The following is a 17,896-nucleotide window of genomic DNA, read 5'->3' as shown; positions in this document are numbered from 1 at the left end:
CACTTTTATTAGAATTATCTATTTTTGATCAGCAAACACTGTAAAATTATTTGTTTTGCAAACTTTAAGGAAAACTGGTCAGGACCAGTTATTTTTTTATATTTTATATTATATATTTTTTATTATTTATAATTTTATATTTTCATATTTTATATTTACATTTTTCATGTATAAGATTTTATATTTTTTTTTTATTATAAAATATTATAACTATTATAGAGAATATTTCTATATTATAGAATATAGAAAATATTATTAACTTGCTTGAAAATTCATATATTTTCACACGTTTTCAGAGCATTTTTTTTAATCTAAAAAGGCAAAATAAGCTTGAAAAATGTTATTAAGTAGATGGATAAACCCCATATGTCCTGTGGTGGCGTGGTGGGTTTGAACTTGGCTTGGTAATATGGGACCCAGAGATCGAACTCCGCTGTTCGATCTCTGGACCGAACCCGGCTTATACTTTTATTTTATACATTGTATTATTTTATATATTATACTTTATATATTTATTTAAATATTATAGTTTCTATTATACAATATTATAAATATTACAGAAAATATTTCTATATTATAAAACATATAAAATATTATAAACTTGCTTAAATTTCATATATTTTCGCATGTTTTCAGAGCATTTTTTTAATCTAAAAAAAGACAAAATAAACTTGAAAAATGTTATTAAGTAGATGGATAAACCCCAAATGTCCTGTGGTGGCGAAGTGGGTTTGAACTTAGCTTGGTAATATAGGACTCAGAAATCGAACCCCGCTGTAGCAATGCACTACAGAGCCGACGCTGGGACTTCAATATTCAAGAATTCCATTGCTTCCATTGCCATTGCAAGAAGGGTTGTTAATCCGAAGGGTTGTTTATTACTTTATAAACCCAAGTAGCATACAAATAGTATTTCAAAATAGAAAATAGCATACAAAACTTGCAGAGGGAAGATCAGTCATGAAAACGAGTTTACGAAGTCAACACGAAGAAACCGGTAAGGTTTGTATAAAAAAAAACTACATAATGACCGCATGTTATGGACGGGTTAGGAAAGAATACAAATAAAAAAAAATGCAAAGAATAAAAAAAAAAATCAAAAACCATAAACTTGAACAATAGCTTTGGCCAAAAAAAAACTACACTTCGATTTCCCTGATTTAGAGAAGTTTGTAGGGTATAATCAAAGCTGACGAAGAAAAATTTGACCACTTCGTCAATATCACAAGACTTCTGAATGTTCATTGTTATAGTATATGCGAAAAAATATATGTTAACGTATAAGGTACACAAAAAGTATATACAAGTTAATAGAGCAGTGTAAAGAGCAGATTTTTAGTAAAATAATCTCAGTGATAATAAAGTAGCCTATCACTCACTTGTGGGGTTGGAAGAGCGGTGGTCTCTACATTTCCTTCAGTTTGATACACCGGTGTCGCCGGCGGCATCAATAGTGGTTGTTCTGGTGCCACATAAGCTGGAGTTGAAGCTACAAATGGAGGTACTTCAGACACATGCTGTGGGGTAAGAGGTGGTAAAACTGGCTGCGGCGTGGAAGGAGCTACCATAGGAGGCTGTGGTGTCAATGGCGCTACTGGCGGCACTGGTGTCACAGATGGGGGTATAGCTTGAGGCACAGGACTTGGGGCTGGTGGTGGCACCTGTATAGCCTGAGGGCTAGGTGCAAGGAGTCGTTGATATTCTAATTCTCGCCTTGTGTTGAAATCCATTTCTTCCATTGCTTTTGCCTGAGCTTTAGCTTGCTGCAAAAAATAAATAAATAAAGAAGAAAAAAGAAGGTTTTGGTTCATTCTATATACACGTATTAAAACAAATGATACTAAATTTTAAAAAAAGGAAAGTAACATAAATAAAAACACACAAATAAAATAATGCAATACAATTCTTAACAAGCCTTTTTACCAAAATGGTACTTAATGAAATTAAATTTAAAAAACTAGTTTTTGTAGCTGAAAGTAAGAAGCGACATTTGACTCTGTCTCACAACTTTCTTTTTTAAAACAACAAAAACTTTAGCGTAAAGAGCGAGGCGTTGGGGAGGGGACAGCCCCTTTCATATACGGAATAATTCCTGTTCGTTTTAAGTTTTAATGTCTCTCCTTACTTTCAGTTAAAATAAACTAGTTTTTTTTTAATTTAATTTCTGAACGTTTTTTGGCTAAATGGCTTTCTCGAAGTTTTGTTCTGACGTAACTTACGAATTAAATTACGTAACGAACTTCTATATTCGTATACGTTTATTACGTATATTAGGGAGTTCGCTTCCGATTTGATAACACGATTTCTAAGCTCAAGTTAAAATTTTGTTCCAATTCCCTAATAATAACCCCTTAATAATAAAAGCAGTTAATTACAATAAATAGGTCTGATGAAAGTACAAAGAAAACCCTAGAGTAAAGAACGAGGTACTGACTAGGGGTTGAACCCAATCATATACGTAATAATTTCTGTTCGTTTTAAATTTTGATGTTGGTCCTTATTTTCAGTTGAAAAAAATACTTTTTTTTATTATTATTTAATTTCTGATCGTTTTGTTGAAAAATGCTGGGAAATCCGGCGCCCCCTTCATAGCAACGTCCTTTCCCCCATGAAAAGATCCTCCCACGTAAACCCCGATCTCCCTGCCCCTACCCCAAACTACCAGACCCCCCCCCCATGAAAACTTCCGTATATTTGCCAATAATCAATACTATATGTAAACATTGGGACAAGTTCACAACCTGCGGACTTTTCCCTGGGGACTATGGGGGATTACATTATCCTCCATAAAATAGTTCCACCATTTTTCGACCATACTGAACAAAATGGCCATTTCAAATTTTTGATCGGATGATTTTGGGGAAAAAATGAGCGTGGGAGGGGGCCTAGTTGCCCTCCATTTTTTGGTAACTTAGAAAGGGCACTAGAACTTTTAAATTCAGTTCGAGTGAGCCCTTCCGCGATATTCTAGGACAACTGGTTAGATACGATCACCCTGAAAAAAAAAAAACAATGAACACGCATCCGTGATCTTTCTTCTGGCAAAAAATACAAAATACCATATTTTTGCAGATAGGAGCTTGAAACTTCCATAGTACGGTTCTCTGATACGCTGAATCTGGTGGTGTGATTTCATTAAAGTTCTATGACTTTTTAGGGGTGTTTCCCCCTTTTTTCGAAAATAAGGCAAATTTTCTCGAAAATAACTTTTGATGGATAAGACTAAACTTAATGAAACTAACATATTTGAAATCACCATAAAAATCTGATTCTTTTGGTGTATCTAATGATATAAAAATTCTTTTTTTAGAGTTTCGGTTACTATCGAGCCGGGTTGCTCCTTAATTACAGTTCGTTACCACGAACTGTTTGATTTTAGAAAATATACATAAAATGAAAATTGAACTTAAGTGAAATAAAACTGAAAAAGGGGAAAGTAAATTGGCAAAAGAGGGAACAAACAATATTATATGACACGATTGTATCGACACGATTATATGACACGTTAATACACTATTTTATTTAAACTTCACGACGAATCAACAGTGATGTAATCTAACAAATAAAGTTAGTTCAAGGAAAAACTAAAAAAAAAAAAAAACATTGACACCTATAACCGGGCAGAGGCTAAACGAATATTTTTGTCATAAATGTGTGAACTTCTGCTTGGGGCGAGGGCTAAGCTATGAGCGATATATTTTTGGTATTCCATGCTGGGAATGCTGCTCCCACCCCAACCCTCTTTTCTAGTGGTCCTTGGCCAGGGCGCGGAGCTAGGATTTTTGATCCTGTGTCGTCATCACCCAAACCATCTCGTTGTGACTGTTAGCTAGACGAAAAGGTTAAAAAAAAGTTACACATCACATACGTAGCATTCAGATTTCAGATTCTACAAGTTTGAAGTTCTATTTTTATGTTATTTTTTTTTTTTTTTTTTTTTTCAGAAAGCTCAAAATTTGGTTAGTTTGTCATTCCCTTGGGGTATTGGTTTATGCTTATTTTGAACTCTAAGAACTCTCCAAATTATTGAAGATCTATTGATGAATATATTGAAAGATGCACCAAAAATTTTCTGTTCAAAATCATCATTTGAAAGCATTGAAAATTAAAAGTAAACGAAATGAAAAATAACAAAAGCAAATTTTCAGCTTCCATTTTAAAAAAAAAAGCAAAATAAAACTAAATAAAAAATAACAATAAAGCAAATGACAAAAAAAAAGAGAAAGAAAGAACGACCAAAAATAGAAACAAATAGCATTAAAAAGAGTCTACCTTTTCCTCGTCTGTTTCTGGAAAAGCTCGTTTTCTCCCTCGTTTGCCTTTAATCTTTTCCGGTGGTTCCATTGGCTCTAAAGTAGGCGGAGGCCTGTTTAACCAGTCTAAAACCTCTCTTTCATGCAACTGACCTATAATTTCGATTATCATTGTTAAATTACCACATTGCAATACACCAGCTACAACTGAGTAGAGTTATGACTTTACACAGCGTGCTATACATCAAGAAGAATATGCCATTTTCAATTACACTTTTAAATGGCTTTTTCTTCTTTTTTTTTATTTTTTGGAGCCGCTATTGCAGAAAATTATGGACTGCGCCAGCTGAGATCAAACTCCAGGTCCCGTATACTAAGCAATTCCACTGTGCCACTGCACTGGAGATGTCGAACATTTACGATTTCCATATCGTAGTAAACATCATCGCCATATATTTTTAATCGCCTTGATATAGATGTTGTTAATGTGTGACCTACTACCACCAAAAGACTGCTGAAAGCTTAGCGTACTTAGTGGTAGCTAGTACGCCAGTAAGATAGCACCGGTAACATGTGCAATTACTGGTTAAATTATTTTATAGATAAAGATATATTTTACAGTTGAAAGAAAATAAATAAATTAGTAAACAAAGATATATTAAACTCGTGCCTTACGTTTCCGGAATAATAAAAAAACAAACACAAACAAATGAATAAAAAGAATCCGAGCCTTGGGCCCAGGGAACTTTAAATACAATATTATGTTATTTTACGAATTTAAGTTTGATTGCAAATTCAACTTCCTGAAGTTTTAATAGCTCCAAAATTTAATGAAATAAAAATCAGATTAACAATTTATAAAGCGGACAGTCAATCATTTACGAGCTTCACATTGACTTCTCTCTATTTCATGAAATGGCAAAATAATTCGTAAAGAAGAAAACATAGCCCTTTTTGATCACGCAAGTAGTAAGGCACACGTTCCCGATTTTTACAAAAAGGCCACAGCTGTAGCTTGCATCGGAACGACATATATTTATATTATTGTATTCAATACTTTGCTACCTATACCTCTCCTCCTCCCTCCCCTTCCGAAATCCTTTATTTTTATTTCAATTTCTAGCCACTTCTTATTCAAATTATTTTCTTATTACTGTCTCCCCATCCCCAGAATTATTTTTATTATTATATTACCTACTTTGCTATCACCGAGCCAGAATTATGATATTGCTTAGTCTTTTTCTTGGAGTATGATCTACACTTTCTTAAAAAATAGGAAAAAAATAGGGAAAAAAAACAGGGAAGCTTTGAAAATGCAAGTAACAAAACTGTAATTCAGTAGGAAGATGGAGCTGGATGCCAGCAAGCAGATGGTTGCAGAAGCCTGATCTTACATTGAAACATTAGTAGAACTGTAAGAAAACAATTGAACAAAAACTTGCATAAGGATCATAAACATTAAAAGAAAAGGACTACATTTAACCGAATGCTATTTATTCATATTATTATAATAATTATAATAATAATAATAATAATAATTATAATAATTCATATATTATTATTAAATAATTTATATAATAATTCAATGTACTAAAATAATTTATGTACAACAATACACAAGTTGTGTTTTCATAATACGAGTTCCAAGCGTCTTGGAAACGGGTTCTTCAAAATTGTATCGCGCCAGAATAGCAAAGTTGAACACCCGGGTTCTGAGAAGACCAAACCCGTGTTGAACACGGTACTCGAAACGGTAATCTGCACAACCCATGTCAAACTCCGCGCTGGATATAGGTGGTCTGAAAACGGAGCTACAGAAATACAAGCCTCAGGGCACGAGGAGAAGGGATAGAAGAATATAATAAAAGAAAATACAAACGACACTGGATTTTATAGTCCAAACTGGTGGTATTGATCTCCGATGCATGACTCACCAGCCAGGAAGTGCAATGCGGAAGGGGGGAGGAGTTGAGGATAGCAGTCCTGTGCTTTATAAAAACATATACAAAACAACTCATTTTAAGGCCACAAATTTCGCAGGGAATTCCCACTCTCTCCTTATGTGCAAGCATGCCTCAGAGACCCTAAAGAAAATTTTTCCCGGTTTGAAACTTTAGATGCACGAAAGATCTGTTTATAAGGAAATACCGAGCTACTAAAATAGGCTAAAAAAATAAATAGGCTAATAAAAGGAATTACCCAAATTTTCTATGTGTGGCCCATCCAGAAAGTACAGTGGGGGAATCGAGGGCCAGTCATCTGGTCCTTTATAAAGAGAGAGAGAATAAAAAAAAGCTCATTAAGGCCACAATTTTCGCAGGGAATTCCCAGTCTCTCCTTATGTGCAAGCATGCCTCAGAGACCCTAAACAAAATTTTTCCCGGTTTGGAACTTTAGATGCACGAAAGATCTGTTTATAAGGAAATACCGAGCTACTAAAATAGGCTAAAAAAATAAATAGGCTAATAAAAGGAATTACCCAAATTTTCTATGTGTGGCCCATCCAGAAAGTACAATGGGGGAATCGAGGGCCAGTCATCTGGTCCTTTATAAAGAGAGAGAGAATAAAAAAAAAGCTCATTAAGGCCACAATTTTCGCAGGGAATTCCCACTCTCTTGTTATGTGCAAGTATGGCTAAGAGACCTAGAGAAAATTTATCTGGGAATGAAAACATGGAAAATCTATTTATAAGTTTGGAAGGTCAATCAAAGGAATTACCAAAATCCTCAATGTCCGCATATTGTGCCGTTAAGTGTCTCGAATGAAGTCTAGAAAGACGTTTGGCTGGTAGGCTTCTTCCCGGTAACGCGAACAGTTTTTCAACACCGCCAGTTTCCTTCCAATGCATCAACCTAAAAAAAAAAACAGGACAAGGTTTTTTAATAATAAGGTTTCTTGCTGACAGCATTTTAAGTGCAGCGCCGTTTAATGAACTATCTGATTTAATTTGAAAATGTGATAAAATTCATAAAAACTACAATTTATATCTGAAAAGCCAGACAATACTTTACTAACTTCATCCCTGTAAAAGCAGGCATCTTACGAACAAAATAACTCCTAAAGTACAAAGGATATTAAAATCAAAAACCGATTCTTTTAATGGGTTAAGAAAAACCTTACACGACGATAGATTTATTGCAAAAGGCCTACGGGCCATAGCAACACAAAATACAGCCTACCAACAAAGCTCGAGGAACAAAATACAACTTTATATACTATAAACCAAGAAAAGAACAAAAAACACAACAGGGTCCAACATTTTAACCAACAAACAACCATAATAAAACTCAATTCAACCATAATAAAACTCAATTCAACCATAATAAAACTCAATTCAACCATAATAAAACTCAATTCAACCATAATAAAACTCAATTCAACCATAATAAAACTCAATTCAACCATAATAAAACTCAATTCAACCATAATAAAACTCAATTCCTAAAAATCATAACAAGCTATCCCCTCAAACATGATTTCGTACGTTTAATCCCTAAACCAAAAAACTTACACAACTATTTAATGGCACATGCGTTCCGTGTTAACATTTGGCCATAAATCACGTCTACCGTCCTTCAAACTCACCAAATAAGCTTAATTAAGAAGCCAAATTGACTTAAGGTAGCATAATTATATACATCTTAAGCACCAAACAGCTTAAGAAGGTTTAGCTCTCATTTGAAGGTGTAGTTGTCTTTGGGAAACAACAGATTGTTAACGTTTTATATCATACTGAAGAAAAAAGTTGCAAAATTTGTGACGGAACAGTTTTACTAACTTATTTTCACGGTTCAACATATTACTGACAACGCAGCACTGCACTAAAAACTTTACAATTTCGAGAACACCAAAAAATAAATCTTAGAAAATTATGATTTTCAGGTATGAAAACATCTAAGATGGGTATTTGGGTATTGGTTACAAAAGAAGCTTCTAATAAAACTTGGTATGCAAAACAAAATCAAACACAAATTTATCAGCTGAAAAGTGACAAACATACTGGATGGGGAAGACGAAGGAATCCAACGTAAGAAAGTTTGTATCCTGACTGAATTTAACGTATCATGAACCAGTGGCGTAATTTCATCAAAATCCAGGAGGGGGCAAAGTTGGAGCCAATTCTTCCAAAGTCAAGTGAAAATAACAGTGATAAGTGAGCCATATAGTTCCATATAGGCAAAGATATAATAAAGAAAACTGACACATTTCTCTGGATACTTACATTATGCAGGCTTTCCTTAGCTTTGACAACATTTTTCAAGAAACTAAATTTTAGCTAGGGGGCAAACTGAGGTCTGGAAGGGGCAGTGGCCTCCCTGCCCCTTAGCAAATTACGCCCCTATCGTGAACGAATTGAACCGCTGAGGCTGATGTAAGAGGGACCCAAAAACCGAATGGCAAATATCTTAGTTGATATCGACCATTAGAACTCCAAAGCAACGCTGTGTTGTCTTTTGAACAATGCATCTCCACTGCAAAAACCTCTAAGATCAGCCTTTAGCGCTGTCTCTGGTCCACAATTCCGGTTGAATGGATAGATTGGGGTTGAGGAGGAGCGTGCACAGCTTTGTTGGCCTGGGCGGCGCGGTATTGCGCTAAAATGTTAGTAGTAATAGTGTTAGTGTTAGTAGTAATGGATAGATGGATACTGTGTGCATCGACCCACTACGAAGAACATTAAGAACTCTGTCTTGCTAATACTAAGAATTATAAGGCAATGAACCTTTGCTAATAATTAAACAGCTGAAATTCTTAATAGGATTAGAATAACATCTCTTAAAAAACATTACCGAAAATTTTGTTTGCTTATTTGCAATGGAGTAACTTAAAGTGCAAAAAAATCATTTAATAAAATACACTTAATTTAAATCTAACTAATAAAAAGACATGGACATGAAAGCTTAATTAAAACATAAAATTATAATTTCGCTAAGAAAGATTCAAGTTATCAAAATAGGAAGTCTACCTAATTTTTACCTTTTTGTGGGAGGAGCCAAATCCAGGGTTGTCACTATATCACTTGTATCTGATAGTTGAGCTTTCATCTCGTCTCCCGAAATATTCTTCACCTCGTCTACAATAAGTTTCCTCTTTCTTTTAGCTCTCTGCATACCTAGAAAAAAGAATCAGAAATATATATATATATATATATATATATATATATATATATATATATATATATATATATATATATATATATATATATATATATATATATATATATATATATATATATATATATATATATATATATATATATACATATATATATATATATATATATATATATATATATATATATATATATATATATATATATATATATATATATATATATATATAAATGTAAGCAAATTGGTGAATGTCCAAAATACTTTTTTTTTCTCCTTGGATTTAGTTGGTGTTGCCAGTCAGCCTTTTCAATTTAATGCAGTTTGATGATGACATGATGGGTTCGGTTAGATTAGGTTTAGTTAAGTGAGTTTAGGTTGGGTTAGGTTAGCTTATGTTAGGTTTTTAACCCATTTCTGATTTTTATAACCAAATTTAACTTAACCTAACCTAATATAGCCTAACTTAACCTTAACTAACATAATCTAACCTAACTGTAACTTTTACCATCATACCTTACATAAGACTGAAAAAGCTGACTCGCAAAGCTAATTGAATCCAAGAAGAGAAAGCGGAATTTCGGACATTCACTGGTGAATGTCGACATTAACCAGATTTTAGACATTCACGGTAACATATATAATCCATACATAGGTGTGCCTAAGACGAAAGGGTCATACCTTTTCTTGAAAATGGAAAGAATGCTGTAGTTAATATAGCTCCTAGCCCTACTGGAACTGGCAGTCTCAGTATTTAGTTAGTAGCTTAAGGAATAGAAGTTTCCTTTGGCCAAAATGTCAAAGAATTTGTATCAAATGCAAGTCATTGAAATTTAGTGAAAGATGGATACCTTATTAGTTGGATTTTTTGGCGGAGGGGGGGATAATAAATTGGGGAAAATTATGATTTCGAGGGAACTGATATATTCTTCTCCTCATCTACTTTCCTCTTTCTAGCTCTCTGCGTGGCTAAAAAACAAATCAGATGAATACAATCCCTATGAAAAGGTAGCTCGAAAAAGAAAGGTCCATACCTTTTCTTAAAATCAGAATAAATGCTGTACTAGATATATCTTCCAGCCCTACTGGAACTGGCCGCTCTCTATTTAGTTATTAGCCTAAGGAATAAAAGTCTCCCTCTAGATATTCATTTCCTCGCAAATTTCAAAGAATCCGTATCAAAGATGAGTCTCTGAATTTTTTTTTGAAAAAGCGGATACTTTCATTAGTGGGATTTTGTGAAGGGGAGGGGGATAATGAAAATAAACATTTTATTTGATAACTTGAATAAAAAGTGCCAAGAAATTGGCACTATATATTTATATAGTCCTATATATTTAACGTTTATTATAATTGTTTTACTCCGAAAGTAAACATTCGTCAGACAAGTGTCAAATTTTATATTGTTTTTTTATTATGTACTTATAATAGCATGTTATAATGTACATATGTTATAATGTACTTATATATTCCACCTGGAATCAGGAATATATTGAGCAGATAGGCAGGCACTGGGAGGATCTCTCGAGAAAGAATTTTGGGACTGAGAAGCTTGCTGGGACGCCTCTTCAACTATCAGGTTCACGTGGGTAGACAGTTCTTTTACAAATTTACTTTTTTTAGGAATAGGAATATTTGAAACCCAACCGGAACGAGGGTGCTCACATTGCAGCCATAGAAGGTACCAAAATTTAGATCGTCGTTAAGCTTAAAAAATACTCGGATTACTTGACCAATGCTTAGTAACACCTCAGCGGATACGTTTGAGAGGTGCCGCAGCTTTATCTGCGCATCTTTTTCACGTATATCGATATGCGGGTTTCTCATAAGTAGCTGGAACGGAGCCTGACTTTCGTCAGAATCTGTGGCAATTGCCAAGAGGTCACACTACAAATTATTTACCGGGAGATGTCTAGACAGTTTCTATTAGCATGGATAATAGGAAAACTAATTTAATCAGATTGATGTCACAGCTCCATATGATTATGTAGTCAAACCTTTTTAATCATAAGGTTCAAGAGCAAATTTGACCTCCTAGGACAAAGTTTATTAGATCATTAACCATGTCACAGAAAAAAGAAAAACAAGTGGAATACGTAAAAAGATAAAAACGTTAATAGAAAGGTTAGAATACGGTCTTAACGAGGTTTCGACTCCTGTGGTATGTGGCAAGTCCTGTAAGTGGTAAGTAAGTGGTATGTGGCAACTCCTGTGATACGTGGCAAATGTGATATGTGGCAAGTAAGTCATATAACAACAACAGGAAGCAAATTATATAAGCTAGTAGTACTCCCTACTTTTCGTTAAAAAACTTGTAATATTTCCCATCCCCATCTGAAAAAAATAGAAAAATAGTGGCCACAAATCAGCTACTATTCCTCACTACTTTTCGCTGAAAAATTTGCAATATTCTTCATCCTCATCTCAAAAAATAGAAAAATAGTGGCCAGAAAATGCAATTTTATGATTTTACATCAGGAAGACTGCTCGTAGCCCCTTGCCCTCACCTCTTTGGGTTTAATCCTATGTACAACTTGACATAAGTCAGTAAGGATACAAGTGTCAACATCTTGCTACTGTGAATCAATGACAGCACTAACAAAATATCAAGAATTTGCCCTGATATCTTCCTGGTTATAATTAAAACTTCATAGTAACCCCGCCTCCCGCGTGTTCTTTGCCCGACTTGCTAATCAATAAAAGATGCTCAGCTTCTACCCAATCAACGCGTCACAACGCGTCATCCAAAATCTGGAGGTGGGCAGATTTGTTGATTTTTCGATTTTTTTTCAAATGGATATACAAAAAAACATTTTTCAATGAAAAAACAAAAAAAGGTATTTCTCAAAATCCAGGTGGAGGTAGGAGAGGGCCAAAATTCGAAGGGGAAAAACCTTTTTAATCATAAGGTTCAAGAGCAAATTTGACCTCCTAGGACAAAGTTTATTAGATCATTAACCATGTCACAGAAAAAAGAAAAACAGGTGGAATACGTAAAAAGATAAAAACGTTAATAGAAAGGTTCGAATACGGTCTTAACGAGGTTTCGACTCCTGTGGTATGTGGCAAGTCCTGTAAGTGGTAAGTAAGTGGTATGTGGCAACTCCTGTGATACGTGGCAAATGTGATATGTGGCAAGTAAGTCATATAACAACAACAGGAAGCAAATTAAATAAGCTAGTAGTACTCCCTACTTTTCGTTAAAAAACTTGTAATATTTCCCATCCCCATCTGAAAAAAATAGAAAAATAGTGGCCACAAATCAGCTACTATTCCTCACTACTTTTCGCTGAAAAATTTGCAATATTCTTCATCCTCATCTCAAAAAATAGAAAAATAGTGGCCAGAAAATGCAATTTTATGATTTTACATCAGGAAGACTGCTCGTAGCCCCTTCTCCTCACCTCTTTGGGTTTAATCCTATGTACAACTTGACATAAGTCAGTAAGGATACAAGTGTCAACATCTTGCTACTGTGAATCAATGACAGCACTAACAAAATATCAAGAATTTGCCCTGATATCTTCCTGGTTATAATTAAAACTTCATAGTAGCCCCGCCTCCCGCGTGTTCTTTGCCCGACTTGCTAATCAATAAAAGATGTTCAGCTTCCAGATCAAGATTTCTGATTAAATTTTAACAATTCTAGATTCAGCTTAAAAAAAATCAAATTGTCAGTTACCTCTCAAAGCAGAAGCGTCTACTGGTGCCAGAGCAAAACTTTCTTCTTCGTTTTGCAGCAACGTCGTCTGCTCAGCAGCAACCAAAATACTTGGAGCCGGAGTTGGTGCTTGTGGAAGAGGCGTGGGTTCTCTCAGCTCAGGAGCAGGTGTTTCTGGGGCTGGCTCAACTTCCATTGGGAGAGGGGCCTCTGGAGCAACAGGTTCTTCAATTGGAACAGAAGGAGGTGGGGGCATTTCTTCTGGAACGGGCTCTGGTGCTGCCATTGCAATAGGGGGTGGGGCTGCTGAAGGCGCTCGGGACGACGATGGAGTGCTAAAATGAATACATTGAACGGTATAAAAACAAGTAAACAGCAAAGCACTAAAGCATGGTATGCTGTATTTGGCAAAAAAACATGTTGCTGCGCAATATACGACAAAACAACGAAGAACGAAGAAAATAATTAAGAAACAAAAACCAAACGAGAGGGGTTTTCAGTCAGTGAATAAGACGAAAAGATAAAGCAGATATTTCGGCGAATATCTTTGCCAAGCCATCTTCAGTGCAAAAAAGTTTTTGTTCCTTTTTTTCTCTTGCACTGAGGACTGCTTGGTGGAGGCCGTTGTTGAAATATCTGCTATATCTTTTCCTTTTATTTAGTGGCTGGAAATCACCCTCATTTGGTTTTTGTTTCTAACCCTTTTTTTCCATTCTTCGTTGTTTTATCGAATGTCATGTTTGGCCAGTGTGGTTTCAGACCATATTTATTGCTGTACACACCTTGCAATTTTAGCGAAGAAAAACTTAGCTGAAATGTAGATCTAATCCACCAAATATGTATATCTATAAATACTCTGGAAGCTTTAGATAAAATAAAATAAAAATGTGACTTCATACTTAAACAACTGTTTACAAGTGCTAAATATTCATATCACGAAGCGGATTATTTTCTGGCAGGCTAGACAAAATTCTAGGAATGCTATAAAGGAAACGCTATAGCATTGCATATAGTAAAGAGCCACGTGCCTTCAAAACATCATTTTTTTCCGGCCACATCGTATGGGAGGGTTGTTTTTAGAAACTTGAGATGGAATTCATTCGTCTGGAAACTAAAAGCCCAAATGCCCTTTTTAAGGGCCGAAAATGATTGGAGGGCAACCGACTCCTTTCCGTGTCCTTTTCTGCAACCCACTTCCCCTCTGTAATCCTCGTGACGTCTTATCGAAATTTTTAAATAGCTATGTTCAAGATAGTCAAAAGGTCTATTTAGTATGCTTCTGATGTCAGTATCATCCTTGCAGCCCCAGCGGTAATAGCCCCAAATTATTTAAATTACTCATTGTTCTCATATGATTCTTAATAGAAAAGGCAGCCATACTTCGCCTTGGTTGTCGTAGGGTGCGGGGATGGACCTCTTGACTTGGGGGGAGGGCAGAGAAGAAGGATCTAAATATTTTGGTCTTCAATCTGTTGAGATTTTTGACACCTCAAGCCCCGGTTTCAAATTTGAACCGTTTCAAATTGAAATAGTCAAATATGACTATTTCTGCTCGTCTTAGGGTCTCACATGTCTCTTTACTTTTGTTTCAAAAACTTCTTTTTTCGGAAAACCTTGTCTTTTTTTATTTGTTTATTTGACAGACTTGTTTAACTACCATTCAGTTAAGTTGTTAATCTAAAGCAAATTTTAGGGCTCATACAGAACTATCTTGCAAAACTTAAAAGAAACGAGAAAAAAATATAGGTCAAACTAACTTATATGCTCAAAAAAAAAAAAAAAAATAAAATTCATATTTCTAATAAAATGATTTCATTTTAAAACCATCAATAATTATTACCAAACTGAGTTTGCTGTATTTACTGATGCTAACGTTAGAGGGGACTGAGACACCAGTATCATCTCCTAAGTTCGCTTCGAGTTCTACAACATCAACGAAACTAGATATTGGACACCTTAATCGTTAGAAGCAGGTGTCCCATTGACAAGTAAAAAACTAATAATTTCAATACAAAAATGTTCTTGAAATTTTAAACTCAAATTTATATTAAACATAAAAGGGATGATAATAATTTTATAATAATACTTATATCTCGTCCATTACAAGCTCTTTACTTTATCTATCATTGACTGTATCCAAATACTATAATTTGCGATCTTGGAGCCCTCAAAGGTTGCTGAATTTACTCGTAAATCATTATATCAAAAATATATAAGTTCATACAACATAAAATGAGAAATAGACCAAAATTTTCATGGTGTTTGTAAAGAAATAAGGGGCTATAGCCCCCCAAGAATATGTTGTCTTCACTTACCTAACAGCAGGAGACGGAGGACCGCCAAAATCAAAATCTTCCTCTTCTTCTTCCATAGCCACAGGGGAAGGCCGGCGAGGAGAAGGCTCTGGTTCAGCAAGGGGTGGTGGAGCAGGAGCTTCACTGAACAAAGCGTCAGGACCCTCGTCAAATAAACCTCCAGCTGTAATTATATATATTTATTGATAAAAGAATACAAAAAAATACTTGCACCCTATTTTGGGCACTAACAGTCTGAGACTTTCAACCGCAACAGGGTTAACGCATTCAAGTTCAAAAATACTCTCATGTTGTGGAGTCTATTTTCTGCACTGAAATTGTCAGTCAAAATTGATTGTATGTTATTTAGGTTGCACCCACTTTTTTGGAAAAATATGGATATTGTAATTATTTTGCAAACTGAACATATACAATTAAGAAGATATGTCACAATGGATCCAAAAATTCAAATGGAATGAATTTACACAGATAATATATGAATTTTCACCAGGCTCAACAATAATAAACATCTTAAAGCTAAAACTACAATGTTCCGTGTAAAGAAAAGCATCTGTTTTTCCTAATGAAAGACAACGCCCCTTAACAATTTCCAATGAGTGTATAAATCAGCACAATTTAGAGGTAAGAATGAAGAAAAGTTGAAACAAAAAATTTTCTTTTCTTCCCAAGACCTGAAGTGTAGTTTTGACAGTTTTGTATATTGAACCTGATCTTAAGTTGGCATAAAAAAAAAACATAACAAACTTTATATTCCGGCAATTTCCTCAGCTATAATATGCTTCTTTCTAAAAGAATGCAGTATAAAAAAAAAAAAATAAAAAAAAAATAACCGAGTTTCAAGAATTTAATATCACCAAAATTCTTGTTTTCAAACCAAGTATAAAATTGACTGCTCACCAGTATCAGTTTCACAGAAAAGTAAAAAGTATTATCTTGAATTTATTAGAAACAATTTTTAAAAAACCTCAACTAAAATGTGTTTATAATAAATTCTACGTTGATTTCGTCATCTATGCCGAACTCTAAAATTTGTTTTATTTTATAAATTTATTTGGTTTTTACAAAATTCTTCCAAATCTATATATTTTTCTACCCATTTTTACTGTTCTTTTACCTATTTTTAGCAAGCTTTTCTGAATCAAGGATAACTGATAAAAACATTTTTAGAGCTAATAAAATCCTACGGCAACATCATACAATTGAAACCTCCAACTGAATTAAAAGCAGTGGCACCAATTCACGAAACTGTGGGGGGAGTGGGAGTGGGGGGGGGGAGTTTTCGAATTTCTTAATTGAAGATAAACAGTGTATTTTTCAAAGTCTCAGAGGGACATTTTTTTTTCTTTTATTTTAAGTGAAAACATAAAAAAGGTATTTTTCATAATCTAAAGGATTCTCCAACGTATCTAAAAGTATTTTTTTCTATAGACTGGCAATTTCAAAATCTATGGGGGGGCGTTTTGATTAGCTTTTTCTTTTTCTTTTTAAATGAAAATTTAAAAAAGGTAGTTTTCAAAATTTAATGCAAGTTCCAACATAGATAAAAGCCAATTAGCAACTCTGACGTTTTTCGTTTTTTTTTTTTTTTTTGCCCAAATTGGTTATTTTTAAAGAATGAAAAACTCTCATTTGATACAGCTTTTGAGAAATCTTTTTAATAAATAATTAATTTTTTAATAGATAATTGATGTTATATTGAATATCCTTCCAGTTAACCAGTTTGTAATTTTTTAATCAGTTCTGTGTATTGTTCAGTATCGTAAGAAGGCATTGCCTGCGCATTTTTATGAATCTGAGCTGTTACAGGTATTGGATGAGGTGGATTCATGTAGACAGTCCAGGAGGCGGTGGAGGGACATTTTTTCTTTTCTTTTTTTTTTAAATGAAAACATAAAAAAAGGTATTTTTCATAATCTAAGGGAGGTTCCAACGTATATAAAAGCCTTTTTTTCTATAAACGGGCAATTTCAAAATATATGGGGGGGGGCGTTTTTTTAGTATTTTCTTCTTCTTTTTAAATGAGAATTTAAAAAGGTAGTTTTCAAAATTTAACGCAGGTTCCAACATAGATAAAAGCCAATTGGCACCTCTGATGTTTTTCGGTTGTTTTTTTTTTGCCCAAATTGGTTATTTTTAAAGAATGAAAAACTCTCATTTGATACAGCTTTTGAGAAATCTTTTTAATAAATAAGTAATTAAGTTGTTTCCTTTTCTTAAGAAGCACTGTCCTTTAAGTCTATGGTAGGTCCTATCCCATTCTTCCTTGACACCCTTGATCAAAAGCAAAATGGTATGTTTTTGATTTTTTTGGCACAAATTGGCTATTTCAAAACCTGGGGGGGTGTTTGTTTTTTCTTTTTAAATGAGAATATAAGAAAGATAGTATTCAAAATTTAATGCAGGTTCCAACACAGATAAAAGCCAATTAGCAACTCTAATATTTTTCGTCGTTTTTTTAACCCAAATTGGGTATCTCTCAAGGATGAAAGACTCCCATTTGATACAACTTGACACCCTTGATCACCCATGGTCAAACACACCTTGCCATCCCTGAT

General features: G+C 34.2%; 1 protein-coding gene across 1 annotated transcript in view; it reads right to left on the bottom strand.

Moving 5' to 3' along the window:
• Window positions 1–17,896, bottom strand: part of vtd (RAD21 cohesin complex component verthandi) — a 58,059-nt gene that overhangs the window by 19,405 nt on the left and 20,758 nt on the right. The window contains exons 4-9 of the mRNA XM_089089946.1: window positions 15,342–15,504; window positions 13,048–13,361; window positions 9,232–9,367; window positions 6,973–7,106; window positions 4,273–4,406; window positions 1,380–1,763 (exon numbers count right to left, since the gene is read on the bottom strand). Of these exons, the coding sequence (XP_088946072.1) occupies window positions 1,380–1,763; window positions 4,273–4,406; window positions 6,973–7,106; window positions 9,232–9,367; window positions 13,048–13,361; window positions 15,342–15,504 (1,265 nt within the window). The remainder of the gene's footprint in view (window positions 1–1,379; window positions 1,764–4,272; window positions 4,407–6,972; window positions 7,107–9,231; window positions 9,368–13,047; window positions 13,362–15,341; window positions 15,505–17,896) is intronic.

Source organism: Artemia sp. Qi Xiang Cuo, chromosome 5 (genome assembly GCF_049724085.1).
Source record: "Artemia sp. Qi Xiang Cuo chromosome 5, ASM4972408v1, whole genome shotgun sequence".
NCBI classification, from domain to species: Eukaryota; Metazoa; Arthropoda; class Branchiopoda; order Anostraca; family Artemiidae; genus Artemia; species Artemia sp. Qi Xiang Cuo.
Note: the sequence above shows the minus strand (reverse complement) of the source record. Positions and strands in the feature narration are given on the sequence as shown.